Here is a 27986-nt window from a genome sequence, read left to right as displayed (position 1 = left end):
GTGTTTTTTTTTTTCAAGGTAGACGGGAAGACAACATAAGGGTGAAAATATAATTTGCCAAATAAATGTTATGTTTGACCAAAAGAATGTATCTGAGAATGTATCAAAGCATTAAAGTTATAAAGTTATTTTCTTTATTTGTAATTGTGAGTACATATATTTTTATTTGGGATCAATACTTTTACTAAATTACAGGACCTGTGTACTTCACCACTGCTGGTATAATTTACATTTCACATTGGTAAAACACTACTATTGCTTGTGCCATTAATGTAAGTAGTCTATATATTTCCCAAAACTTCATAAAGCTTTGATTTAATTATCAGTATTTTATTTACCTTATGAACTACCAAGAAAATTAATCAACCAATCAAGACGGGCACTTTCACATGCAAACAGTGGCACCTCCAGAAAAACAGAATTAAGTGCTTCTTGCTCTTCTTTTGTTTTTAAAGTTCTCAACTACTGCTCTCTGCAGTCTAGCTTTTTTAATTTTTTTACGGTAACCATGTAAAGGGGTAATTTTTCTTTTTCTGGACACAGCAGTGAATTTTCCAAAAGCCAGCTTGTGTGCTCTTTGGATGGTATTGTAAAGTTCAGGGGTATGTTCAAATGCTTCGGACTTGCTCCACTCTAGTAGGTCTAATAACATGGACTGTATGGGAGGATTATGGGAGGCTTCAGAAACGTGTGCATTATCGTCGGGGTCTGTGAGAATGTCTTGAGGCTTGAGGACATGTGTGACATGTATGCAAACACATCTTTCTCCAAAACTATTAGCTATGCATGTGCACAAAGTCGGAGTTTTCCTATTCACAATACTCATAGTCCCATCACTACTGAAGATGGTTATTTCATCTTCAGTCTGCTGGTAGAGACGGAGGCTGATGATTTCTAACGCTTTAGTATTCCGCATTTTTTCAATGTCAATACCTCTCCTGTCTACCTCCATCTTCACCAAGAGAAGATGTTTGCATAGGTTTCCCATCCGGAAATTGGTGCATTCACACGTGAAGTGTAACAAGTTAACTTTGTAGGCTGTGTTGGTTGATTGTGACGGCACAGAGCACTGCCCCGCTTCTATGTCCAAATCTTTGCCCATGCCATTTTTAAATAGCAGCGCAGCAGCCTGGTGAGCAGCAGAGGTGGATAATGTCAGTCGTCCTGCTTCGCTGAGGCCATCCATGTAGCTGCAGTAATGAAAAACAATACACAAATTTGGAATTACAGTAAAATAGTAGCCTTTAGATTTTAGCTAAATGAAAGTTTCATTGTGTAGTCATTGCCATGGTGATTGTTTTTTAATGCAACAGCTCCATAAAAAAAAAAATCACTGTTAAGACTGAGAGAGTGGCAAACTTCATAAAAGTAGCTATGCGTCTCATTTTATTTTATTCTATAACAGGCTGAAATAGCCATTTGGCAACATCCACATTCCCTGTTAGAGACATTACTAACCTGTAATACTTTTCTACATCTCCACATAGCAAGAGCAGAAGTTGGTCGACTCTTCGGTTTGCCTGGCCTCGCAGAAACTGGTATTTCAATGTAAGGAAGAATCTTTAAGACAGAAAGGCATGAAAACCGTGAAAAGCTTGAACAATAGACTTTATGTCAAGCTGCACTACTTCCTGAACTTCAGCCTACTCCTTTGTTTCCTGTCTGTCATTATTGGACAAACTGATTAATCCAGGTGTGCCAGACCTATGTAGTAACAGCAACACTAAACAGACACACCTGGATTAATCAGTTTGTCCAATAATGATAGACAGGAAACAAAGGAGCAGGCTGAAGTTCAGGAAGTAGTGCAGCTGGGTATAAAGCCCATTACAAATCTGACACCCACCATACCATTGGCTTCCTATTAAATTGGGAGAAAATAATTGACATAATTGAAAGCTGCATTAACTGCTGATTTGGGGAATATGGGTTTTTCAGCTTGTGGTAAACTTTGCCTCCCAATAGTCAGGCCACGAGGTGAGCCGACCTTGTGGTAAAATGTAACGTTCAGGGCATAGTAAGTCAGTGTTCAGTTCAGTATGTGGTATTTAGTAGGCCCATGCCATTTTGAGAACAGCTAGAGACTGGCACTGTATTTGCATGCATAATTTTAGCAACATGATCCCAGCTAACAGAAAAAAGTTCTAAGAACGTTCCCTGAAAGTTCCCAAGGTTCCCAAAAACGTTCTGCCAACGGAAAAAGTGTCCAGTTTTCTTGACGTTCTAAGAACGTTTTTGTGTTGTCTCAACGTTAGAGGAATGTTACATTTTACCATTTTTAAACGTTATGACAATGTCATTATCTAATGTTCACACAATGTTTAAAATAACAACTGTTTATTATATTGACTTGTTTGACTGTTATGTAAATTATAGAGAAACATTGCATTCTATTATTTTATAAAACATTATTTCTGAATGTTCAGTAAATATATTGTTGTAGAAAACACAATTCACTTATTAGGTTTAGATGTTGATGTTTTGTTTAGTTTTAAGTCACCGTTATTGTGATTAGTGTTTGTTTTAGTTGGATACTTGACTTTTTGCTTGCTAGTTTTTCCCTGGTTGTGTTAACACATCACATTTGTTATGAACATGTAAAGTTAATAGTGTAATTCTGTGGTAGTTGGTACATAATGGTAAAGATCATCACCTAATTAATTTACTGATCAACAGTTTTTTTTCTGTCAATGATGTAAATGAGATCCACCTCTTTCGCAGCAGTTTGTTATTAAGGAGTTTTAGAAACGTTGGACAAAAAAAATCTGCTGTATAATTGGGACGCACAAACATCAAGAATCAGAGTATGAATCTCAACCATGGTGACAAATAAATGAAAACTTATCATGGGTATCAACAACTTTTTCCCAACATGCACTGCAGCATGAATAAATAATGATTTTTTTACAATTTTGTTTGTCACCATGGTTGAGATTCGTGCTCTGGTTTTTGATGTTTGTGTGTCCCGATTGTTCAGCGGATATTTTTTGTCCAAATTTTATAAAACTCCTTAATAACAAACTGCTGTGAAAGAGGTGGATCTCATTTACATCATTGACAGAAAATACACTTTTGATCAGTAAATTAATTAGGTGATGATCTTTACCATTATGTATCAACTACCACAGAATTACACTATTAACTTTACATGTTCATAACAAATGTGGTGTATTAGCACAAAGTTAACACAACCAGGGAAAAAACAAGCAAGCAAAAAGTCAAGAGTCCAACACTAATCACAATAATGGTGACTTAAAATTCACCAAAACATCAACATCTAAGCCTAATAAGTGAATTGTGTTTCCTACAGCAATATATTTACTGAACATTCAGAAATAATGTTTTATAAAATAATAAAATGCAATGTTTGTCTATAATTTACATAATAGTCAAACCTGTCAATATAACAAACAGTTTTTGTTTTAAACATTGTGTGAACATTAAAACATGACATTGTCATAACGTTTAAAAATGGTAAAATGTAACATTACTCTAACGTTGAGACAACACAAAAACATTCTTAGAACGTCAAGAAAACTGGACACTTTTTCCGTTGGCAGAACTTTTTGGGAACCTTGGGAACTTTTAGGGAACGTTCTTAGAACTTTTTTCTGTTAGCTGGAGCAACACCTTGATGTTTTAAGCAAATAATTTGAAATATTTTATTATTTGAAATATTATTGGCAAATGTAAGTAAAATACCTTTCAGCCTTGTTGTTTGTCTCACTGCTACAGTGATAGAACGTTCTTCCAAAGTTTACCCACAGCTCCGCATAAGTAAACCAATTTGTCTTCAGATAAGTTGTTACATGGGGACTATCCAAAAAGTTGTCGATCTCACTGCATTTCTTGGCAGATACATTGAGAAACTCTTCCTCCTTAGGGGAAAACATTTAATCTGAGATATACAAACATTAAAAAGCATAAATAATTGTAAACGCACTAATATGTAGACTACAGAATGCATAAATTGGTCAGGACCACTTAGTTGCACTGGGGTTATGAATGTTAAAAATATAAATATAGTACCGTCAGGCATGCTTTCATTGATGCCATTGCATGAATGACCACATTTCTTTGTTCAGGTGTCAGGTGACCTCCATCTGTCTTCACAAGCCACCGGTTAACAGCCTATAACAGCATAAATTGCTTCAGATGCACATTAGGTTATATTATTTCACCCTGTCACATAGGAGTTAGTCTCCATTGCTTGGCCAAAAGGGAGTTTATGTTATTGTACTGCAATGTAACTGTATATATCCCAAATTTTCACCAGAAAGCTCAGGTATGCAGGGGCGCCGTAAGGGGGGGAAAAGTTAGGACGAATCTAAGGGCCCATGAACTTTTGAGGGCCCCAGCCAAGGACTGTGCCGCAAACGCAACCCCCTTAAACTGAGCCCTCTTAGCTCCGCCCCGTCTTTACTCTGCGTGTTAGCAGCGCCGTCTTCAATCCACGGTCTCACACAGTGCGCGTGAACTTCACAAGAGAGCAAGGTGTGTGTATTTACTGCTATTTGCTATGATATCTGCATATGTGCACTTCCTTACTAAAAATGCAGTTTACACAATGTGACGCTGGAGCAATACAATGCAGTTTTTTTTTCCAATGTAAAGTCTTCGCTCTGTTCACCTCAGTTTAAAAATAAACAAGGTGATTTACGTTCCTTGTTTTGTGTTATGATTCTAACGCGAAGTCAGCCCTTATAAGCTGTTTTAATCACCGTAGCCCGTATAAGCTAATTAACATAAACTAGAAATGCGATCGGTTAAACACGCCAATGTTTTGTAACACAATATGCCAAGGAAGTATTTTTATGCAGTCGTGAATCGAGTTGATTGTGATAAAACTGAAATGCAACTAAGGCTAAACTAGTCCAGTTATGTATATTAAAGCTTCTCACCTTGCAACAGCTTTAAGAAATCAATGGAAATCTATGTTGTAATCTGCTATAGTTGTCATTCATTTCATTTTAGAGTCCCGTTGATTAAAAAACAGTCTGAAGAATCATTTAATAACAGTATAGCTGTTTTCTCAAGTTCACAGTTTCAATCATCTGTCGTTATTTTTGCTTTACTGAAGCTGCTGGTGTGTGAAACTTGTTCTGTACGTTATAAATAATGCTAATAATTATAATACAAGCTTTGGTCAAGCCTTTTTGACGCAGTCTTATTTGAGGCATAAGGTAACTGTTTAGAAAAGATGCATTGTTGTTGTTCGCCATTTTTAAATGTTACAATGTTATTGGTGTGTGTAACAGCTGAAGTATACAGTATGTCACTGAGACTGCCTGTGAAAATCAGACTAGTTTCAAATCTTATTGTGAAATAAAAAGCATCACAGTTTAATTTCAAGCATTAATTTCACTATGATTTCAATCGCTGACATGACAATACTCAGTCAATATTAAAGATATCAAGTTTATATTTTCACAAAATGTTCTTTACATTATGTAGGATGATTTTATGTGAAAAGCAGTAAACCACAAAGAAATACTTCAGCTTAAGAACGTTGCATTTTCTCTGAATATTCGATTAATGTACTGTATTTTTCAATTAAATTTACATTGCACAATAAATTATCTTAGCTACAGACATTGTAGGTGTCTATAAATACTGATAATTGTGGTCATAACAATAGCAAAATAAATAGTTCTGTATTATTAAATTACAGTCAAAGATTTTGAATAGCTACAGTAGGCTGGATTGTATGTGTGGTGCGAAATGGGTATGGTGGGGGCCTGACCCCCTATTCTTTCATAGGGCCCAAAATTGCTAGCGGCGCCCCTGCAGGTATGTACAATGTAAGTAGAATTCGGGATTTTAAATAGGCATACTGTGAACTATAAGTATTTGTCACAACCACCTGCAGTTACATTACAGACCACTAGTTGATTGCCCTTAAATATACACTACAGTTAAAGATAACACTTGTTTACACACACACACACACACACACACACACACACACACACACACACACACACACACACACACACACACGTTTAAAGAACGCTGTTGAAAACAGCACACTGTGCCAAAAATCCTTAGATAGTACTTGTACCTGCTCAGTTGACCTTTCCTGTTAGTTTGTCAATGTCAACTGCATAACATCGTAGATAAAATGTCACAAATAGCGATGTTGTATATTCATTGACTTACCTGAAGCACATGGAACCAACAAAGGAGAAGCTTTGCCTTTGGGAAAACGCTTTTAATAGCATTAAGCACTCTCAAGTCACGGTCCATCATCACTGACCTGTAACATTGAAACAAGGAAAATAAAAAAAAGAGGAAAAAGTTGCACTACACCCAAAAACATTCATTAGACAGAGTGTATTGTATACAGTGTAAACATTGTATCAAGATATTTAGAATAGAATGTTACGAAACTAGTGAGATCCAAAATGCAAAAGCTGTAGCTCAGTGCAGTACTTTCAGATTCAAACATGCCTATTTCCTGTAGTTCCAATGACAAAGAAAAGAATAAATACATCATAAAGAAAAATAATGCTAATAATGCTATATGTGACTGACCTTGGATAGAAGCCTGGGTTACTCAATTGAAGCTTCTGTAAGCAGAGGCTTACGGTTGCAGTAGTTTCCTTGCTCAGGATAAAATAGGCAAATGGCACGCCTCTTCCAGTTTTGTTTATCAATAACAGTGCATAAAATGCATACCCGTAGGCTGTTATGCCTTTGTATGAAGCATCCATGAAAACCATTGGATGGGGGTTCTCTTGCAAAAGTTGTTTTTGAAATGGTGTTTGTACAACTAAAATGAATGGTTCTTCATTGTGAAGTGGCTGATAAAAACAGATGTTGTCTCTGAGTTCCATGGAAACCAAATGGTCCACACTGACAGAATCACTGTCACTTACACCTCTGAGTTTTTTCTTTAAAAGTCGAATGTCATTAGGGGTCACGTAAAACCGGCGGTCTTTTTTGTCCACATGCCCATTTTGTTGAGCCCAATCATAGCTTTTTATTAAGATCTCAGAAGTGGAACAACCGTGTTGAAGCCATATTTCGATGAGGGAATGCAGGTCTGGATGGATGCGGTTTTTCTCTTTAGAATTAGCCTCGTCATGGCCAGTGTGTTGTAGCATCTTTTGGATTATGGCACCTGATATTCCAGCATCCGTGATGACTTTGAAAGAGATGTATGCCTTGCAAGAATTGGCCCGAGTTTGTGTGGCTTCTCCCTTACTTTTGCCTGCAGCATGATTCCCACGATCACAGCCATAGTAATAATAGTCTTGCCGGGGGCAGACTGGTGGTCTGAAGTAGCAATGCTCCTTCTCCTGCACTTCATTGATGTAACCCTCCATGAACTCCTTGGCATCCCCCCTAATAATAAGAACTTCTTGGTGGACCCTGGAGTCACATGGCTTCTTCAACCGTTTTTTAACACCATTCACCCAATGTGTCGCCATATTCTGAAATTAGAAATGACACTATACTCGAACGTATAGATTTTTGGAGAAACACAGGCTAAGCATCAAACTGATCGGTTCTGATAAATATTTTGAATATTTAACTTACATAGTCTATATTATAATAATAAGAAAATAAACATGTCTTTTCATCTTGCGCTTTTCTATTTTACAAGTCTTGGCTGAATTTATCTCTCCCCTGACTTCTTTTTCGCTTGATGGAAAATTGAGCCCTCAGTAGCGTCTTGCAGGCAGCAATGCAAATTATAAAAATACAAATAAAAGTTTGTATTTACATATAAGCGTGTGTGTACTGTGTATACATGCTTGTATATATTTAAGAAGATTTGCATGTATATACTGTTTATAGATTAATATATAATTATATCTAAATAATTTTTTTTTCTTAAATATATAAATGCACGTATGTGTTTTTAAATATACAAAATAATTATACACAGTACACACACATTTATTATGTAAATACAAACTTTTATTTTGGATGTGATAATCGCAATATCATTTCGTGACAGCCCTACTACTAATATACTAAATAATACATTAAAAATATGACTTCTGCCCTGAGACCAGAGAAGACAGCTGACTCCCTTTTGTCCAACTATGTTGCCCTGAGAAGAGAAAAATACGACTTCTGCCCTGAGACCAGGAGGGACTTAGCTGCCCTGGGACCAGATAAGATTAAACAGTCATGAGGAAAAGACAAAATCTAGAAATATCTGTCTGCCCTGAGACCAGGAGGGATTCACCTGCCCTGGGACAATGTGAAAAATAATGGTCTCTGCCCTAAGACCAGATAATACTAAACAGTCATAAAGAAAAGTCAAAATCTAGAAATATCTGTCTGCCCTGAGACCAGGAGGAATTTACCTGCCCTGGGACAATGTGAAAAATAATGGTCTCTGCCCTAAGACCAGATAATACTAAGCAATCAATCATAAAGAAAAGTAAAAATTTAGAAATATCTGTCTGCCCTGAGACCAGGAGGAATTCACCTGCCTTGGGACAACTTCTGCCCTGAGACCAGAGAAGACAGCAGACTCCCTTTTGTCCAACTATGTTGCCCTGAGAAGAGAAAAATACGACTTCTGCCCTGAGACCAGGAGGGACTTAGCTGCCCTGGGACCAGATAAGATTAAACAGTCATGAGGAAAAGACAAAATCTAGAAATATCTGTCTGCCCTGAGACCAGGAGGGATTCACCTGCCCTGGGACAATGTGAAAAATAATGGTCTCTGCCCTAAGACCAGATAATACTAAACAGTCATAAAGAAAAGTCAAAATCTAGAAATATCTGTCTGCCCTGAGACCAGGAGGAATTTACCTGCCCTGGGACAATGTGAAAAATAATGGTCTCTGCCCTAAGACCAGATAATACTAAGCAATCAATCATAAAGAAAAGTAAAAATTTAGAAATATCTGTCTGCCCTGAGACCAGGAGGAATTCACCTGCCTTGGGACAACTTCTGCCCTGAGACCAGAGAAGACAGCAGACTCCCTTTTGTCCAACTATGTTGCCCTGAGAAGAGAAAAATACGACTTCTGCCCTGAGACCAGGAGGGACTTAGCTGCCCTGGGACCATATAAGATTAAAGAGTCATGAGGAAAAGACAAAATCTAGAAATATCTGTCTGCCCTGAGACCAGGAGGGATTCACCTGCCCTGGGACAAAATTTTGGAAAACAGTCTCTGCCCTGGGACCAGATGAGACTAACAGTCATTAAGAAAAGTCAAATTTATAAAGTAGACTACAATGCCCTAAATAGTTTTAATAAGAGTACAGTAAAGCTTATTGCAATGGACTTAAACAAGCTTTCTAGCTTACCTGATAATAGCTTGATTAGCTTGACACACATGCAATTAGCAGGTGAATATACAAAAGGTGTATATATTTAAAGGAATACAATGTAGTTCCTCTTTTAAATCCGCTTAGAAAGTGCTACGTTTTATTTTGTACCACCAAACTTGCTCGTATAACTACTCGTCTTAAATAAGAAAAACGTTGATGTGTTTGGTGACTTCTAACTTTATCTCTGTTTGATACCATTGAATGAATGGGGCTTAGCTAAATGCTATCGAAGTGTCGCAGCGCGCTCCAGCGCTTACGTGCACGCAGTAAGATGATAGAGGGATACCAACTCTTCTTAGTTAAGGTAATAACATAGTTTAATATTGAAAATGAGTAGACTATTCCTTTAAGAAATATTTGCATGTATATACATGTATAAATGTATAAATATTTGTATGCATGTATAAATATTTGTATGCATGTTTATAGATTAATATATAATTTATTTAAATATACATTTTGTATATCTAATAAAAAAAATTCTTAAATATATACAAGCATGTGTGTGTGTGTGTGTGTGTGTGTGTGTGTGTGTGTGTGTGTGTATATATATATATATATATATAAAAATATATATAATTATACACAGTACACACACATTTACAATGTAAATACAAACTTATATTTTGGATACGATAATCACAATATCATATCGTGACAGCCCTACAACTAATATACTAAATAATACATACAAAATATGACTTCTGGCCTGAGACCAGGAGGGATTCACCTGGAAAATAATGGTCTCTGCCCTGGGACCAGATAAAGTGTCATAAAGAAAAGCCAAATAGAAATATCTATCTTCACTGAGACCAGGAGGGTATGGGATTCACCTGCCCCTAGACAACTTCTGCCCTGAGACCAGAGAAGACAGCTGACTCCATTTTGTGCAACTACGTTGTCCTGAGAAGAGAAAAATACGAGTCCTGCCCTGAGACCAGGCCGGTTGCATAAATCTATTTAAGACTAGTCTTGCAAGTTAGTCGTCTATTTTTTTTCTTTAAGACTGGGGCCGTTGCATAAACCTCTAAGACAAGTCTTACAAGTTAGACATCAATTTATTTTCTTCAAGACGGTTCATAGCTTTTTTAAATCAGTTACATAAAAACGTAGATAAGCCTACATTGATACCGAAAATTAAGACCGGTAATTAACCGGTGACTAGCTGATAGTAGGTCATACTAGAACTTAAGACACTTTCTAAACATTATGGCTATGTTTATGCAACCGGCCACTGGTATTTACTTTTTAAGTCAGTTGCATAAAATTATAGACTGGTCTAATTTCCCAGATAGCAAAGTTTCTGGCACAAATCTGGCTTACATTGGGCATTTATGGCTAAATTTAGGCTCTCTTTTGTTCACACCTTTGTGTGAAACAGCTTTCGGGGGAGTTGTGGGGTGAGGCTAGCCAGCCAAAAGCAAAAGGTACATTTTTGGCTGAGTCCTGGCTTAAGTGTGGTCTGCCAGAAAATAGTCAATATATGGCAGAGTTCTGGCTAAGGTTTGGTTGGCCAAAGAGTAAAAAAAACACCAAATAAAATCATTTACAATTGATAAAAACATCAAAGTTAATATTTAAGGCAATAATAAATATGTTTATCCTTATTAAAAGACGAAATGTAGAAAATGTTATTTTGGGCAGTTAATCCAAAGGTGTCAATGTGCAATATACAAACAATGCAATAAACAGATAAATTAATAATTCAGTCTGCACTAATATACATCAAACAAAAGTATTTTAAGTATGTGTGCTTGTTTAAGTCTTTTTAGTTTTGTATTTTATTTTTTATAAATAAATAAGACTTTACATTAAATTGTGTTTACAATTAAAAAATACGACTAACTAATACTAATATTTATTGGTGCACTTTCGTTTCTAAAACAATGACATATATTGCAATGGATCTTGGAAATAGTAGTCATTTAACCTCAACAGCGTTCAATCCGCCGTGGAAAATGAACTACCTTTCCCATAATGCAACTGGTCATGGTCAGGAACTTCCGCGAAATTCAAACCCCCACTGTGTACTGGACGAAGGACACGCGATCTTTTGTCTTGTGGAGTTTTATATAACACAGTAAGGTAAGTTATTAAGATACTTTTCTTTTAAATCCACGTAGATTGCACTTATTGTTCTACAGCGCGATACCTAGTTGGTTTTCGTTTTTGTTTGTTATTCTTTTCTGTGATGTATTTTCGTGTAAGTATTTTATCATCAGTCGCCATTTAACGTAGATAACGTTAAACATGCATGTTTTTCCAGTAAGAGACGCAACATGCATGACGGGGATGATAAAATAATCAATAAGAAGTTTGAATCTTTAAAAATAAATTAATGCTGAACCCCAAAGAAGCCAACCGAAGATTAGATGTTTTCTGTACTAAACCACAAATCAGCATTTGCTGGTAATCATAACAGTTACAAAGTGACTCATTCATTCCAACTATTTATATCTTAGTAAAACAATGTTTTTGATATTCTAGAAAGGCATGTATTCAAGTTTTAGCTTAATAAAGATGGTTTACTATGATCTCTTATTCTCTTCAGTCCTGGTCAGTGCAGTTTACAAGATTGTGTTGTTAAAAGGCCAGATTTATTTGCTTTATTTTATGGTGTAACATAACCAACCCCACTTGAAGAATAACCACATGCTTTTGTAAAGAATTTAATATGCAAGAGTCATGCATTTTGTATGTGTTTGTTTTAATCTTTTATTTTACAGTATAAAGTTTAATTATATTTGCATTTTGTTTGCAGAAGTCATGAACCACACTTTGTCAACAATAAATGTTGTTTCTGCAATCTGGATAAAGAATAATGTGAGTAAAGAATAATAATGAGGTTAATAAACCTAACCGTATAAATAATAAACAAATGTGTATGTGTTAAGATGTTTGTGTTTGACTCCTCTATTTAATAGATATTACTGCCTCTTGGGAAAACAGCAGACTGTACTCCAGACAGAGACAAAGACATGAGGACATCCATTGCTTTTGTAAAGGAATTTTATACCTAAGAGTTATAAATGTTGTCTTTATTGCTTGTCTTAATCTTTTATTTTACCTTTTTACAATATAAAGTTTACTTATACTTGTTTTTTGTTTGCAAAAGTCCTATACCAGACTATGTTGTTCCAGCTGTCTGGGTAAAGACTGATGTGAGTTTAACTTCGTTAAAAAATGTATCAGTTTAAAAGAGTAAACAAATGTGTGTGATTTGATTTTTGACTTCTGTATTTGATAGACATTACTGCCTCTTGGAGAACAGCAAACCATTCTCCAGACAGAGACAAAGACATGGACATCAAAACAGAAAATTAAGTAAGATGATGTATATTATGTTCATTATTTATCTTTGTGCAGTTTGATTTGATGAATTACATTATTGTCTATATCGAATTTGTTAAGTCTCTTATTAGGGTAATTTGTCTTATATTCATATAAATTACAAAAGCACAAGTTTTGTCTTAAAAGTGACACCATGTTTTAAAAATATTCCAGGTACTTGATCTTGGATTGTTTGGAGTGAACGCTGGAAAATAATGAAGCAGGAAATTGACTAAAACAATTTTTGTACTTGGTAAGTGCTTTATTTAATTGGTAATTTAGAAATCCTTCTGGAACTCTGAAATCTGCAAACATATTTTTTCCCATGTCTTGAATTGAATGTTAAAAGTATCAGTTCTTGGACTGGCAGTGTGTACTATATCATTTTTGTCCTTACTCTTATTCATTTTATGTAAATTTATTTTCTAACTGTATTTTATGATTTTTCTGTAGGCTGTAAGAAGTCCTTTGTGTGCACAGACATGACTGGAGATTAAAGTTACTAAATGTTGCTTTTTTCTAGCTGGTGACATAACATGGTATTATTTTCAAATGTATTTATCTAATACACATTTGCACATCTGTAAACATTCATTTTATATAGGATGTTTTTATATTTAACCAGTTGTTGTATATTGCTATCTGTTATTACATCTGGGTTTTTTTTGCCTGTTTATTGTTTAAAACAATTAAGTTAATGTTTCTCTGTTAGCTTTTATGTTACTTTGGCTATTTCTTTGCTTTTATTTGATCCTTCTACTGTTATTTGTTTATTTGGCAGAACATTTGACATTTCATTTATTTTGCTGTTATCTGAAATTATCCTTGTCACCATCAATAAAACTCTATATTTGCTTTATATCTGTGTTTTTCAATTACACATTTTACGGGATATAAATATATTTTGGTCACTTTATGGCTATTTTCTGGGGCATCTGGATAAGTTGTGGGTGGGTTCTGGGGTAAATATGGTAATTTTGGTTATTTTCTGGGTTACATTTGGGGTTTCTGGAAAAGTTGTGGGTAAGTTTGGGGATAAATGTGGTAATTTGGGCTGTTTTTTGGTTGTTATCTGGAGATTCCGGGAGAGCTGTGGCTGATTTCTCGAGGTGTGAAAGGGTTGCGGCTAAGTTATGGTCTGCTTTCGGCTAGATTCTGGATTACTTAAGGCAAGCAGCTCTGGGACCAATCAAGGACCGTAAGCCGTGGCGGCATGTGTGCCAAAAGAACAGCCTGAACTCAGCCATTTCTGGCCCTGAAAAATTTTGCTATCTGGGTTACAGTAAGACAAAAAAGTAAGACTGGTAGGCTACCCCTTGGCTGACTTTCCTTTACAATCTATGTTGCCATGGAAACAAATAAACTGTCAAGTTTCATCTCATATTCAACTAGTAGATTATAAGTGTTACTCAATCTAAAACGGCAGTAGCTTGCAGTGTTTAAAATGAAGCAAATAATAATAATAATAATCACCATCAAAACATTATTAACGTTACTCACGAGAGTATCGATGCGACAGCGGAGACCGCGACGGCACGACCGCGTGTATCTTTCCCTGCTGTGGGTAACGTGCGCCCGCTAACTTGCAGTGTTTAAAATGAAGCAAATAATAATAATAATCACCATCAAAACATTATTACTCACGAGAGTATCGATGCGACAGCGGAGACCGCGACGGCGCGACCGTGTGTATCTTTCCCTGCTGTGGGTAACGTGCGCCCGCTAACTTGCAGTGTTTAAAATGAAGCAAATAATAATAATAATCACCATCAAAACATTATTACTCACGAGAGTATCGATGCGACAGCGGAGACCGCGACGGCGCGACCGTGTGTATCTTTCCCTGCTGTGGGTAACGTGCGCCCGGTAACTTGCAGTGTTTAAAATGAAGCAAATAATAATAATAATCACCATCAAAACATTATTACTCACGAGAGTATCGATGCGACAGCGGAGACCGCGACGGCGCGACCGTGTGTATCTTTCCCTGCTGTGGGTAACGTGCGCCCGGTAACTTGCAGTGTTTAAAATGAAGCAAATAATAATAATAATCACCATCAAAACATTATTACTCACGAGAGTATCGATGCGACAGCGGAGACCGCGACGGCGCGACCGCGTGTATCTTTCCCTGCTGTGGGTAACGTGCGCCCGGTACTCCGCTCTCGCTCCCCCCGGGGAATCCCCAAAACATCGGAGATTCGTCTCCGTATATTTCAATTATCATTTCCGTTGTCCATTTCAATTTGAGATGGTCCTCCGAGATAGATGTGAGCTTATTTTATGCAATGGTCTTTCTTCAGTTTCGTTAGTCAGACTATTTGTCTTAAGATAATTACTAACAATATGTCAGGGTTGATTCACCATGCTCTAGGACAAAATTGTGGGAAAAAGTCTCTGCCCTGGGACCAGATGAGACTAAACAGTCATGAAGAAAAGCCAAATTTATAAATTAGACCACAACGCCCTAAATATTCATTTATTTTTTTTAATAAAAAGCTCCATTTTCGAGAATATTACATTTTTGTTTTTACAAACTTACTTTGAAACGCTCGTCCTCTTGCATCCCCGGCCGCGGGACTTTGACGGTTGAGCTTGGAAATGGTGGCCCCGCCTCTGCAGTTCGCTCCTCTCTCACGATTGGTTGTCAGATTAAACCAATCACAAACATTTCTGCCCTCAGGACAACTTTGAGTCAAGAAAATTCCCACGAGCGGATCAGTGATGCAATGATCTTCACAGCAACCGGAACTGGGTCTGTTTGTCTCATGGTCCTCGTGGTCGAGGACGAGACAGGGAGAGAAAAACAGAATTCTATTAGCGTAGGGGCCGTTCGCATGCAATGCAAGTGTCAAACATTATAGTGGTTCAAGTCGGCTCGGTTCCAGACAGGCTAACTATTGCGGCAATAGTATATTACCCATATGAGGTATGTGAGTGCTTTGTTCTAGACAAACTAAATACTCCGGGAAATGTACATTTACTGGACATTTTATGTGAATGCTTTGTTAAAGAAGAATGTCTTAAGTTTAGATTTAAATTGATCGACTGTGTCTGATACTCGAACAATATTTGGTAAATCATTCCAGAGCTTAGGGGCTAAGTAGGAAAAGGATCTACCACCTTTAGACACTTTTGATATTCTAGGGATAATTAAGTGACCAGAATTTTGTGAGCGCAGTTTACGTGATGGATTGTATTCTGATAGTAGTTCTTTAATATACGAGGGCGCTTGGCCATTTAAGGCTTTGTAGGTGATTAGTAATATTTTAAATTGTATGCGATATTTAACTGGTAGCCAGTGTAAAGATGCCAGAATTGGACTGATGTGGTCGTACTTTTTAGATCGAGTAAGCACTCTTGCGGCGGCGTTTTGAACCAGCTGTAGCTTGTTTACCTGATTTGCATGGCATCCCCCGAGTAACGAGTTACAATAGTCTATTCTAGAGGTCATAAAAGCATGTATAAGCTTTTCTGCGTCTGATGCAGACAGCATATGGCGTATTTTTGAGATATTTCTAAGATGGAAGAATGCTGTGCGGCAGATGTTGGCGATATGACTATCAAAAGATAGATTGCTGTCGAACATTACGCCTAAATTCTTAACCGTGGAAGATGGCACCACCGTGCAGCCATCTATGGGCAACTTGTAATCTGACATTTTATGTTTGTAGCGATTCGGTTCAATAATAAGTATCTCTGTCTTATTGGAGTTTAGCATAAGAAAGTTATGTGCCATCCAGTCCCTAATATCACTAATGCAGTCTGTTAGCTTAGAAAACTGGTGGGTTTCGCTAGGATGTGACGAGATGTAAAGCTGGGTATCATCCGCATAGCAGTGAAAACTTATGTTATGTTTCCTGATAATGTCTCCTAGAGGTAACATATATAACGAGAATAGGATAGGGCCTAGAACTGATCCCGTATTTAACAGGGGAGTGATATGACTCTTCCTCATTTACATAAACAAAGTGATATCGATTGGTTAGATACGATCTGAACCAGGCTAACGCCTGACCACTGATGCCAACATAGTTTTCTAGTCTATTGAGTAAGATTGTGTGATCTATTGTGTCAAAGGCTGCACTAATGTCACAAAAATAACAACAATATATCAACAATACAATTCACATTAAGACGTCACTTCTTCTTTCCAGTATTCGTGGACCTTTCATCCACGGGCTGCTTTTACACCCCCTACAGCTACAACCGAGTCGGTATTTTATAATACCTAATGTATTAAAGGAATCCTCAACCTTTTTTAATTAATTCTGTTAACTTACACCGCCATTAACAGTATTTGTGGACCTTTCATCCAACGGGCCTTGCACCCCCTTAGGCTACAACCGAGTTGGTATTTTATAATACCTAGGGCCCGATCGTGCACCCAGCGCAATTGACTTTGTCAGTGACGCATGTATCATTTCGTATTTTGCACTGGCGCACAGCAGGTTTTTCCCTCCACAGACGCACATCGGCAAACTAGGGAATGAATTTGCGCTCCCTGGGCGGCTCAGCGCAAAAAAGGAGGCGTGCTCCGGCGCAAACCATCTCTTATGCTATTTTGCAGTTTCAAAAGATAATTGCGCTACTAACCAAAAAAAACTAGTCTAAAGTCAGTGGCGCGTTGCGCGTGGTTCATTATGCTATTTTAAGGGCGCATGCTTGACCATAATGTATAGCGTGCACAACGCGCATTGCTTATCTAATCTACACAGATGCAACAGTTATTTTTGCAAATCATAAATTGTTACAATAAAAAATATAAGATAAGGGAAATCATTAAATCATAAATTGTTACAATAAAAAATATAAGATAAGGGAAATCATTAAATCATAAATTGTTACAATAAAAAATATTAATACATGAGATAAGGGAAAGCATTGTGGTGAGCATTGTGGTGATAGTTTTTATTTATTTTGTGTGGCAGCGTTAAACAATTATCATGCAAATAACGATTAAAATATTTTAATAAGTTTGTTGTGTGGCTGTATTAAGTTTATTTTATCTAAATAATAATTAAAATGTTTTCATAAGAAACCTTCATGTATGTGAACTTGATTTGTAAGTGTACTTTGGGGTTGGACCTTGCTTGCGTTTCTTGTGTCCGATTTCAAAGCCCCCAAACCCTTTCAGCGGTGAGGATGGACGCAGCGATGTCCTCCTGTGTGCCCGGCGTGTCCGATTTATGCTGGCAAGCTTGGGATCCCCCCGTCTCCTGACATCATTGTAGTGCTTGACGCAACTGATGAGACAATTGCGGCTATTTCCGCTCACGCCTGTTTAACCGACGGTGATTTGGGCGGGTTTATCCCATACAAAACTACTTCTCTGTCTTTGACTGCTCTTACAAGAACGTCGGTCTCCTCGGCTGTGAACCGCTCCTGGCGTGCGGCTGTCAAATCCGTCATAATAATAGCAACCCGCCATGGAACTTGCACCCTTGCGTTTAAAGGGAATGTTGGATAGCGTTCTGATTGGTTTATTTGACGTTACGCCCAAACCACACCTATGAATAATGAACCTACTTCAGACCAACCCCTTATTGATTTGCGCCTGGCGCAAGACTTATTTCTCCCGCCGGGAAAATAGCAACAGCGCCCAAGATCCGCCCACAAAGTCACTTGCGCTTTGCGCTTCGGACTTGCGTTTCAGATCGTTAAAATAGGGCCCCTAATGTGTTAAAGGAATCCTCAACCTTTTTAATTAATTCTGTTAACTTACACCGCCATTAACAGTATTTGTGGACCTTTCATCCAACGGGCCTTGCACCCCCTTCGGCTACAACCGGGTTGGTATTTTATAACGCCTAATGCGTTAAAGGAATCCTCAACCTTTTATTTAATAACAAAATTCAATGATTTCAAAAAGTTTTTCACTCTGATCAATTTATAAAAATGTAAATTTGTAATTCAGTTCGGATCTCCTTATCAACACAAGTAATTTGGTATATCCAAATAGCAGAATTCGATAAAACAGGTTTCTGCTTACCTTATTTTAGTAGAGCGCTCTTTTTGTGTTGAAAGGGAGTCCTCGGTTACTCTGGTTTCTTCAATGTGAAACCCTCCTTCCGCTCACTCTCTCCTTTCCCTTCACAAAACGTCAGGGGTCACCAATTGTTAGACTTTAAGGCGTCCATTGCATATTCATAATTAGAGGGAAGACATCGTAATAAAACTTAAACTATTTATTGATCAGATATGAAAAAGTTTTACAGCGCGCTGGGTTGTTTCAAGGCCACAATCGGCAAGCAACTAACCCCCAGCATTTGGGGAAACAAATATTTATAGAGTATGTGACGTCGATCTTCTTCTTAGAATCTCCACCCACAAAGGCTGCTTTTCCTCGTGAATCTGACTCCCTCACCACGCCCAGTTTCAGCCTGTAGGTGAAGATAAACACACAGACAAAGGAAAAAACAAACTGCTCTCCCCCAACTTTGAGAGTCCTGCAGTTTGTCACTTCCCCCAGTACTTTTCCACTTCACATATGATTGACTTCACATAGCATATTATAATGCTTTCTTAAAAACAAATCATTAATAAAACATTCATTTATTCATAAAAAACATAAACTTGTAAGATAAAAGTGATTATTATGTAGAACACATTTCAATATCATGACATCATTTCATTATGCGTAGAATTGGTTATATGAATAAGGCACACATTAACCCTCTAGGCGCCATGGTCGACTTTTGTCGACAAGATGCGTCACTGAATGTAACTGCCGATTTTGTCACATAGGGTGTCAAATTTCGTTCATCCCCCCCTCCACTAGATGGCAGACATGTCATACTTTATACCCGACTCAGAAAAACATCATGCTTCTATACAAACTATTAGAGCAAGAGCGCATTGAAGTGCGCAACAGCAAAGCTAGTGTGCAAGTGAGTCATTTTATCAGAGCGATAACCTCAGCGAGTTTTTTCAATACATGATCATATAATGGCATCAAAAAAGCTTACCTGCAATGAAGTATTGGGTCTTATATTCGCTGACAATGATTATGAAGGGGAATATCTGTCTTCAGAAGATGCTGGTGATTCATTTAGTGACCACGATTCAGACGCGCCCCTGCTTTGCAATCGTGCGGCTGGACAAAGTGAAAGTGTAGCTAAGTTATACACCAAGCACATGATGAATCCTTTGCCCAATGTCAGTGGTGGGAATGTTACACGGGGTCGGAGAATTCATCGGGTTAGCGGGCGTGTTACAGGTGTGGGGAATGAGGCTGGAGGTAATATGCGCGTCCAGTCTTTTTACCGTGCAAGCAATGTAGAGCGAGCTGCGTCTTCCCGACGGGCCCTGGGAGTCTGTCGGGCGAGCGGACGACTTCCAGTGCTCCGTCCCGTGCACACAATCACGGCGACAGTAAAGGCAATAGTCCAAGCTGTGCAAATTCTCTCCACTCGGGGCGCCTGCGAGGAAGATCTGGCCATTAGTGATGGGTCGTTCGCGAACGAGCGGCTCTAAGAGCTGATTCTTTGTAGCGAACGAGCAGAGCCGAATCTTCAGACGCATGCAGGGGAGCCGGCTCTTCTAAGGGAGCCGAGCTAGAAGAGCCGAATCTATGAAAAGAGCCGGACTGCCATCACTAAAATGTAGAGCCAGTGCTTGAGCCGAAAGAGCCGAATCAAAGAGCCGGACTGCCCATCACTACTGGCCATGTGGCTCGTAGCAGGAGCAGAGGCGGAGTTACATTACACGGGGCAGAGGAGCCATTATGCATAACGTTAGTCTATCGGCGCGCAGATCAGTTTGTTTACTACCTACTATTTACCTGAGCATTCAGTATTGTGCAATATAGCATACAGAAGGTGAGGGACATTTTGGGGGGAAAGAAGTGCTGCATTTTATCATTCAAACATGTGACTTTTCATGAAAATTCAAGATGGCTGCCACATATGACGTCATAATATGCAAATTTAATGATTAAATTTAATTAATTTTTATTTCCCTCCATAAAGTGTTTCATCCTTAATATTTCTCTAATTTACAGAAAGTCTCTATCTCTTATCACGTTTAAGATATAGCCTTTTGAAAGTAACATGTCAAAATTAAATGTTTTAGGAAAAAACCTCTGGCGCCTAAAGGGTTAACTTCTTTAGATAGATAAACACATATTAAATCTTTTACTGCAATACTACTTCTAAGCAAACACTTTAATCATTATTAAAAAAAAAAACCATCAGTTAGGGAAGAAAACACACACACACACAAAGAACAAGCACAGGAGATTCTGTTCTTCAAGGTTGAGCTGCCATGCCCCCATTAGGTTATTCTGTATGCAACCTTCATTTCATTGGTTAATACACATTTATCAAAGACAACATCTTATCTTTATTACATCAATTATTCAATAATTAATACTGATTTAGTAAGAATTTGATTGCATATTTTATCCTGTGAATATTAAAGCTTTGGTTGATAACTTGGTTGTCTTTTTGCTTTTCCCCTTCTGGCCTCTTTCTTATCTTGACTATTTCCATTTGTACATTCCTCAGCATATGCTGTTTCTCCCCCAACCGAAACCACAGCCTCTCAACTTTTACACACCCACACAGACAACTTTCTTGTACTCAGCACAGAAATCATTGTTGTAAAAATACACATGAATTAAGATTATAAACAGCACGATTAGTAAAACAAAATCAAATCCCACAGTATATACATTTTTTTGCATTTTCTTATTTGCTCTGTACATTTTTACCTGTTTGGCTTCATTCCGATCCATGGGACCAGCTAAGATCATCTTCTTTTTCACTGATCCCACAACCACGGTTGAATGCGAAGAACATGATGCATCTGGCCAATATGAAATGTTGGGCACAGCTGATGAACATGATTCATCAGCGACCAGTTCAATCTGTAGATCTACAAAACAGATTTTTCAAAAGGACATAAAAGACAACAATCTATTAGTATCCGCAAAAATTATGTTCAAAAGATGCAATACACTACTCCTAACAGCTCTTTGCTGTTCCTAAAAACAGAATGAATCAGCTTGCCAAATTAAATTAGAACTGACCTGACATTAGCTGCTTTTAAACCAAGGCTAAAACCATTCCTATTGGGCCAGGCCTACAGTCTTTGAATGGGATTTTATACTGCGAATGCTTTGTCCATCTGTGACTGTTTGTTTTAATATACATTTTGTGTTTATGGTGTGATGAATAACTTCCTGTACATTACATTGGTCAATGGCAGTGGTTTTCAGTTTACATTTTCCGATGGGAAAACCCTCTAAGTTTGTCTGACCAATTTTACTTGTAAATGAGCACTTTTATCAGGATCTTATGTTTAAGTTTAGCAATTTTACTCAAATGGCAATCAAAAAGTTGTTTAGTAATTGAAATGTCTTACTTTTACAAAGAACACTTTAGTAATTTTATTGGTATTTTACAATTTTGACAGTTTCAGCAAATCCCTCTAAGTGCATGCAAGCTTTTTTGTTAAACCTGGTTTTCAACCACACCCCATCTTTCCCCAATCTCCCTTCGCTGTCCTTTCTGAATAAAGTTAAAACGCCCCAAAACTCAGTATATTATTAATTTTCGTAAACTTTTTTAAAACTTAAGAGCTCAATGAAATCTGACGTTGGAAAAAGGGATGCAACGTTGTAACTCAACCAATAAAGCTGATTGTTACAACGTTAAATGGATTCACAAACAAAACACTATTTCTGAATGGCAAGATAAATTATTTGATGAATGTATAATACGTGCCAAGAGCATTCGGTTAATATCATTATCTACTTTTTTGACGGAGGTGGTGTTTAGAAACTTTGGCATCTGAGCTCTTCAATTGTGCTTTATAAATATTTGAATTAAATGGATGGTGTAATAAACAACAAACACAACCAAAACTAATTATTCTTACCAATTACTGGGTGTCCAGCCAAGGCCTTGAAGGAGAGGACACCTGACTTTATAAGCTCATCAAAGACATCCCTATCTACTTCTGTTCCAGATTCATCAGTTATGGTGATAGAACTGTCTCAGGCAGCAAACTGAATTTCTCTGTTACTAAAGCAAATAAAAAATGCTCTATTAAACTACAATTTCAATCAAAGTATAACACCACAGGTTCTGCACCACAATGGGTCTGGGCCAGCCAGCAGTGACATGCGGGGCCCAGATGGGTTAAGTACGGGTTCCATGGTTACTGTGTGGGCATGGGCTTTGGCTGGGTGAAATCAGCGGGTCCCATGTAGGTTTTGTAGTATGAGTCCCAGATAGAAAGCCCATATGAGCTGATTACATGGGCCCCATAAGGGACAGGCATGGGCCAATTAGGCATGGGTTTGAACTGAGAACACATATATGGGTCCTGCATAGCATATGTATGGGCCAAGTGGGCATGGGTTTAATCTGGGAACACATATATGGGTCCTGCATGACATTTTTATGGGCCGAGAGGGCATGGTTTTCATCTGGGAACACATATTGGTCCTGCATGGTTTATTTATGGGCCAAGTGGGCATGTGTTTGATCTGGGAACACATATATGGGTCTTCCATGACATATTTATGGGCCGAGTGGGCATGGGTTTGATCTGGGAACACATATATGGGTCCTGCATGACATTTTTAGGGGCCGAGAGGGCATGGTTTTCATCTGGGAACACATATATGGGTCCTGCATGGTTTATTTATGGGCCAAGTGGGCATGTGTTTGATCTGGGAACACATATATGGGTCTTCCATGACATATTTATGGGCTGAGTGGCCATGGGTTTGAACTGGGAACACATATATGGGTCCTGCATAGCATATTTATGGGCCAAGTGGGCATTTTTAATTTCACCCTAGGGTCCTTTGCACCATGAACTTGAGCCAAACACCCCCCCAGAAGCTTTTTTCACTTGGGTCGAACATTGGGAGAGTTAGCTTAGAGTAGCGTTATCAGCTGAATAGCTTAGTGCAGGGGCTAATGGACCCACATTTGTATCTCGTAAGTTTGGTATCATTTCGGGCATTATTAGTGGGGAAACTTACGAGATGCAAATGTGGGTCTATTAGCCCCTGCACTAAGCTATTTAGCTGATAACACTACTCTACGCTAACTCTCCCAATGTTCAACCCAGGTGAAAAAAGCTTCTGAGGGGTGTTTGGCTCGAGGTCATGGTGCAAAGGACCCTAGGGTGAAATTACTCCAAACCATCACTTTAATGCATTTTTTTGGAGAGATGTTTTTTTCAGAGATTTTTTAAAAATATATATTGGATTTGTTTACCGGTATGTTGTGACATTTAAATTGTTTTTAAAGATCATTTTTGTTGTTCAATTTAACAATATATTTCTTGCAGTTCAAAGCGTCAAGTGTCTTGCATTTATCTTGGACTTATATTCATTCTTTGTTTTTCTTAGATTGTTTCTTTAAACCATTTTGTCACAGTTTATAAATGCATTGTTTCCTGCTTGTTTCTCATGGCTGTGTTGTGTATTTGTGTTTGTCAGTGGGCGTTATCTCCAGGGCAGCTGTGTCCAATCATCGCGCCAGCTGCAGCCTATCTACTCACCTATTTATACTTACCCATTCTCATATTCCCTGTCAGATCGTTGTTTGAAGTCTCGTGCTTTGTGGTGTGTTGTTCCTGTCAGCGTGTACCTGCTTTCGTGTCTCTTGTTCCTGTTGGATATTATGTGGATTATCTCACCGTCCGGACTCACCCACTTCATCCTCTTCACTTAGCTGATCATCTTGCTCCCTGTGTCACCAGCCCAGCTCCAGAACTCTGTTAAATCCCTTTTCAATAAAAAACTTCACTCGCATTTTCTTCCTGTTTTCAGTTATGACACATTTGGCATGGTTGGGCGTAGATAGGCCTTGCATGAATTGCCCAGTTAGGACCCACATAAGATCCTTACATAGCCCACTTTAAGCCCATAGGGGCATTCAAGGTTGAATCCTGGTGCAAGCCCACTTAAAAACCCTTTAGGCAGGTGGAGCCCAAATGGGTCTGACATGAATTACCTAGTTAGGACCCACATAAGACTCTTACAGATCCCACTTAAAACCCATCTGGGCATCCATGGCTGGATCACGAGTGCAAGCCCATTTTAAACGCCCTTTAAGCAGGTGGAGCCACAATGGGTCTGGCATGAATTGCCCAGTTAGGACCCATGCAGTACCCTTACAGGTCCCACTTTTAGTACGTCTGGGCTTCCACAGCTTGCCCCAATGTGAATCCCGGGTGCAAGCCCATAATGGGGCCCACATGTCATTGCTGGCTGGATAGTCTGGTCGATGTGGTAAATTATTGTATATCGGAGATGACTTGCATCACAATGTCGATTATAACAGTCTGTTACCAAATGATCATCGACAATATCATGACAAATTTTAAAAATGGCAAATATTAAAGCTAGGAAGTTGCCAAATAAAGAGACAATTGTGGCATCTCCCCTTAATATATAGTGCAAAAATCAAGACATTTAATAGGCAGTTTAAAATGCAAATCATTAAGGCCCTGTTTACACGTACATGGTTATTTTGAAAAACTGAGACATTTAACTTCGTTTGCACCCTTTGTTTACACGCAAACGGAGAACTCGCCTCTGAAATTGATTTTTTTTTTTTAACTCCGGTCAGAGTGGAGATTTGGAAAATCTTCGGTTGCACTGTTGCATGTAAACCGAGACAAACGGATATTTAGGCAGCCAACATCACAGTATGCGCCAGATTTCCACCTACGCCAAAAGTGCGACCTTGTTCAAAAGAGGAACAGGAAGTGAACTGATTTGTTGCTGTTTTCGGGATTCTGATTGGCTTAAGTGGGCTTGAGCTTCTTGTTACACTGCCACCTACAGCTTTGCATGCTCTTGACGGCATATATATACGTGTACGTGTCAATGACATGTCAGACTGGTCGGACTCGGGACTAATTTCATCGTGTCTGTCTCGAATAGGGATTATATTTAAAAAATATATTTCTGCATGTCGGGTTCAGGTAAGAAGTGATTCTGGTCAATTCAGGTTGAGTACGGATTTTAGGACCCAAAAAGACCTTTAGCTTGAATACACCGCCAGTCACTTTGAATAAAATTTTCTAACAAAAGCATATGTACATTTAGAAAATAATGTAAACAAAATACCATTACAACACATTACACTAAAACATTCTGCACAACACTTACTTTGTTGAAGAAATCTCTCAAGATCAAACCTTTCTTCAGTCTGAGGTACTACTACATACTTCTGTGCTCCTCTACACTCCACTTTAGCAAGCATCTCCTGCATGCATTAAAGTACTTAAGTCATTTTTTAATTAAAACATTTGAAGAAAAAAAAACACTTTTTAAGAGTAGCAAATGCCCACCTTTCCAATCATGCTCACATATTGTACATATCTTACAAACAAGGTTACTCAATAAAAGAAATGACATGCACGTCAGACTTTATGTGTGACCCTGGCCACCAAACCAGTCGAACTAGGATTCGATTTAAGGAAATTAAATACTGATTCACAAAAAAACAAACTAAATTAAGTTTGAATTAATTGCGGATGGATAAGATACATCATTATAGACCAATTACTTTTGTTTTATAAAAAAACATTCATTTAAAAACAGCATACCTTCAGCATCATCTTTAACACCAAATTTGCCGTTGAAAGTAAACCATCCATACATTATCATCTTACGTTAAAGGCGGAGTCCATGATGTTTGAAAGCCAATGTTGATATTTGAAATCACCTAAACAAACACGCCCCTACCCCAATAGAATCTGGACCTTCTGTTGATAGACCCGCCCCACACATACGCAAACCGGCATTTGATTTGATTTGATTGGCTATAAGTGTGTTTTGGTAGTCGGCCCGTCTCCTTTTCCAACGCGTTTTTCAAACATCGTGGACTCCGCCTTTAATGACACAAAGACGTAAATCCGCGCTTTAAACAAAACCGGTGTCGACGCATTCTCGCGACGAGCTGCTCAGGCACGTGATATGAACCGGCCTTGGCGTTTGCGTGAGAATATGATGAAGATGCGAAAATGATGGTGCGGGTGAATTATTTATTTGAAGCTACAATTAAAAATAAGACAGAGTGCATCGAGGCATATGTTTTTGTTACCTCCAGTGTTGTTGCGCGTGAGGTTTGCACTCTCTAAAGATGTCCGGGTAATGCACTGTCCGCCTGAGTTCCGCCTTTCTGTTTCGACAACATTACTATTCTTGTTATTTTTATATTAACGTTAACCAAAAATGTATATATTTTTTTTCAAATGTGTTAATCGATGCAAATCACTAGAAGACTAAATCGCAATACGTAAATCGAGTTCCCCCACTCTAATTAACGTTAGGGGAGACCGGGGCTGGTTGTCTCACGGGTTGGTTGTCACACTGCTTATTTCAGACATACTAAATGGCGCTGTGGTACAATTTTGATATCAATTTGTTAGCCTTTAATAGCTTACTCATTTGCACTTGAAATTTTGCTGAGCAGACACAAAACATTGAGGTTAGGAGACAATTTTTTATTTTTATGTGTCAGAGTAAATTTTCATGTTGGTGTTGTTTTTGTTTTGAGATCTTGTAGGATATTAGTCATTCAAAAACAAAACACTCATTAAAAAGCTACAAGTAGTAGCTTTATTTTGAGTCATCTTTTAGCGATCAAGTTAAAGCCGTGTGGCAGCTAGCTTAGCATGTTTGTCAAGAAGTCAGTTGGGGATGGTTGTCACATAGCTTGCGGGGTTGGTTGTCACATAAGAATATTGAACATGTAGACCTTTTAAGACTGTTTGTTTGTTTTTGTTTGCTGTTAAAATAAAAAAATAAAGCATTATATAAAGAGGTTTTAACACTAAAAATTATTTCATTTTATTTCTCAACACAGTAGACAATAGGCTTTATGCCCAGCTGCACTACTTCCTGAACTTCAGCCAGCTTCTTGTTTCCTGTCTGCCATTATTGGACAAACTGATTAATCCAGGTGTGCCTGACCTCAGTAGTCACAACAACAATAATCGGGCTCGCCTGGATTGGTCAGTTTGTCCGGTGGTGGCAGGCAGGGAGCAGGGAGCTGGCTGAAGTTCATAGTGCAGATGGGCATAAAGCCTATTCAAGTAACTGATCACCCACTTTAATCCCATTGTTTAAACATAAGGGGAATTAATAACAACTATCATAGGGGTGGATTCATATTAAAACTTATTTGCAGTTTCTAGCTTAAAAAAATAAAAAGTTACACATTATCTTTTCAGATCCCAATTTATCATTGAAATCCTATTGAACCTCTATAGGGACAACCAACCCCATACCCCGTGACAACCAACCCCGTGATGAGTGTCTTTGATGGTTAATTACTTCCTGTTGCAATACAATCGAAAAGTAAAAAGTATACACATTT

General features: G+C 38.1%; 2 protein-coding genes and 1 long non-coding RNA gene across 5 annotated transcripts in view; 1 reads left to right on the top strand and 2 right to left on the bottom strand.

Moving 5' to 3' along the window:
• The window catches only part of dusp22a (dual specificity phosphatase 22a), a 390938-nt gene that overhangs the window by 315874 nt on the left and 47078 nt on the right, over positions 1-27986 (bottom strand). The window lies entirely within an intron of this gene.
• LOC141349071 (uncharacterized) lies at positions 121-16646 on the bottom strand. Its single transcript, XM_073853280.1, has 7 exons — positions 15173-16646; positions 6535-7436; positions 6160-6256; positions 4030-4131; positions 3703-3878; positions 1459-1560; positions 121-1190 (listed from the first exon to the last, which is right to left on the bottom strand). Exons 1-7 carry the CDS (start codon positions 15194-15196, stop codon positions 422-424), a joined length of 2172 nt encoding a protein of 723 aa, XP_073709381.1. The 5' UTR covers positions 15197-16646; the 3' UTR covers positions 121-421.
• LOC129422353 (uncharacterized) lies at positions 10583-13489 on the top strand. 3 transcript variants are annotated; one of them, XR_012357607.1, is made up of 6 exons: positions 10583-11385; positions 12062-12123; positions 12225-12461; positions 12548-12624; positions 12805-12883; positions 13084-13489. It is a non-coding gene; the product is annotated as an uncharacterized lncRNA (long non-coding RNA). The 3 variants fall into 3 exon arrangements; XR_012357606.1 differs by lacking the exon at positions 10583-11385 and having other exon boundaries at positions 11587-12123; XR_012357605.1 differs by lacking the exon at positions 10583-11385 and having other exon boundaries at positions 11596-12461.

Source organism: Misgurnus anguillicaudatus, chromosome 15, assembly GCF_027580225.2.
Source record: "Misgurnus anguillicaudatus chromosome 15, ASM2758022v2, whole genome shotgun sequence".
Lineage (NCBI taxonomy): Eukaryota > Metazoa > Chordata > Actinopteri > Cypriniformes > Cobitidae > Misgurnus > Misgurnus anguillicaudatus.
The sequence above is the reverse complement of the archived record's forward strand: the minus strand, read 5'-3'. Positions and strand labels throughout refer to the sequence as shown.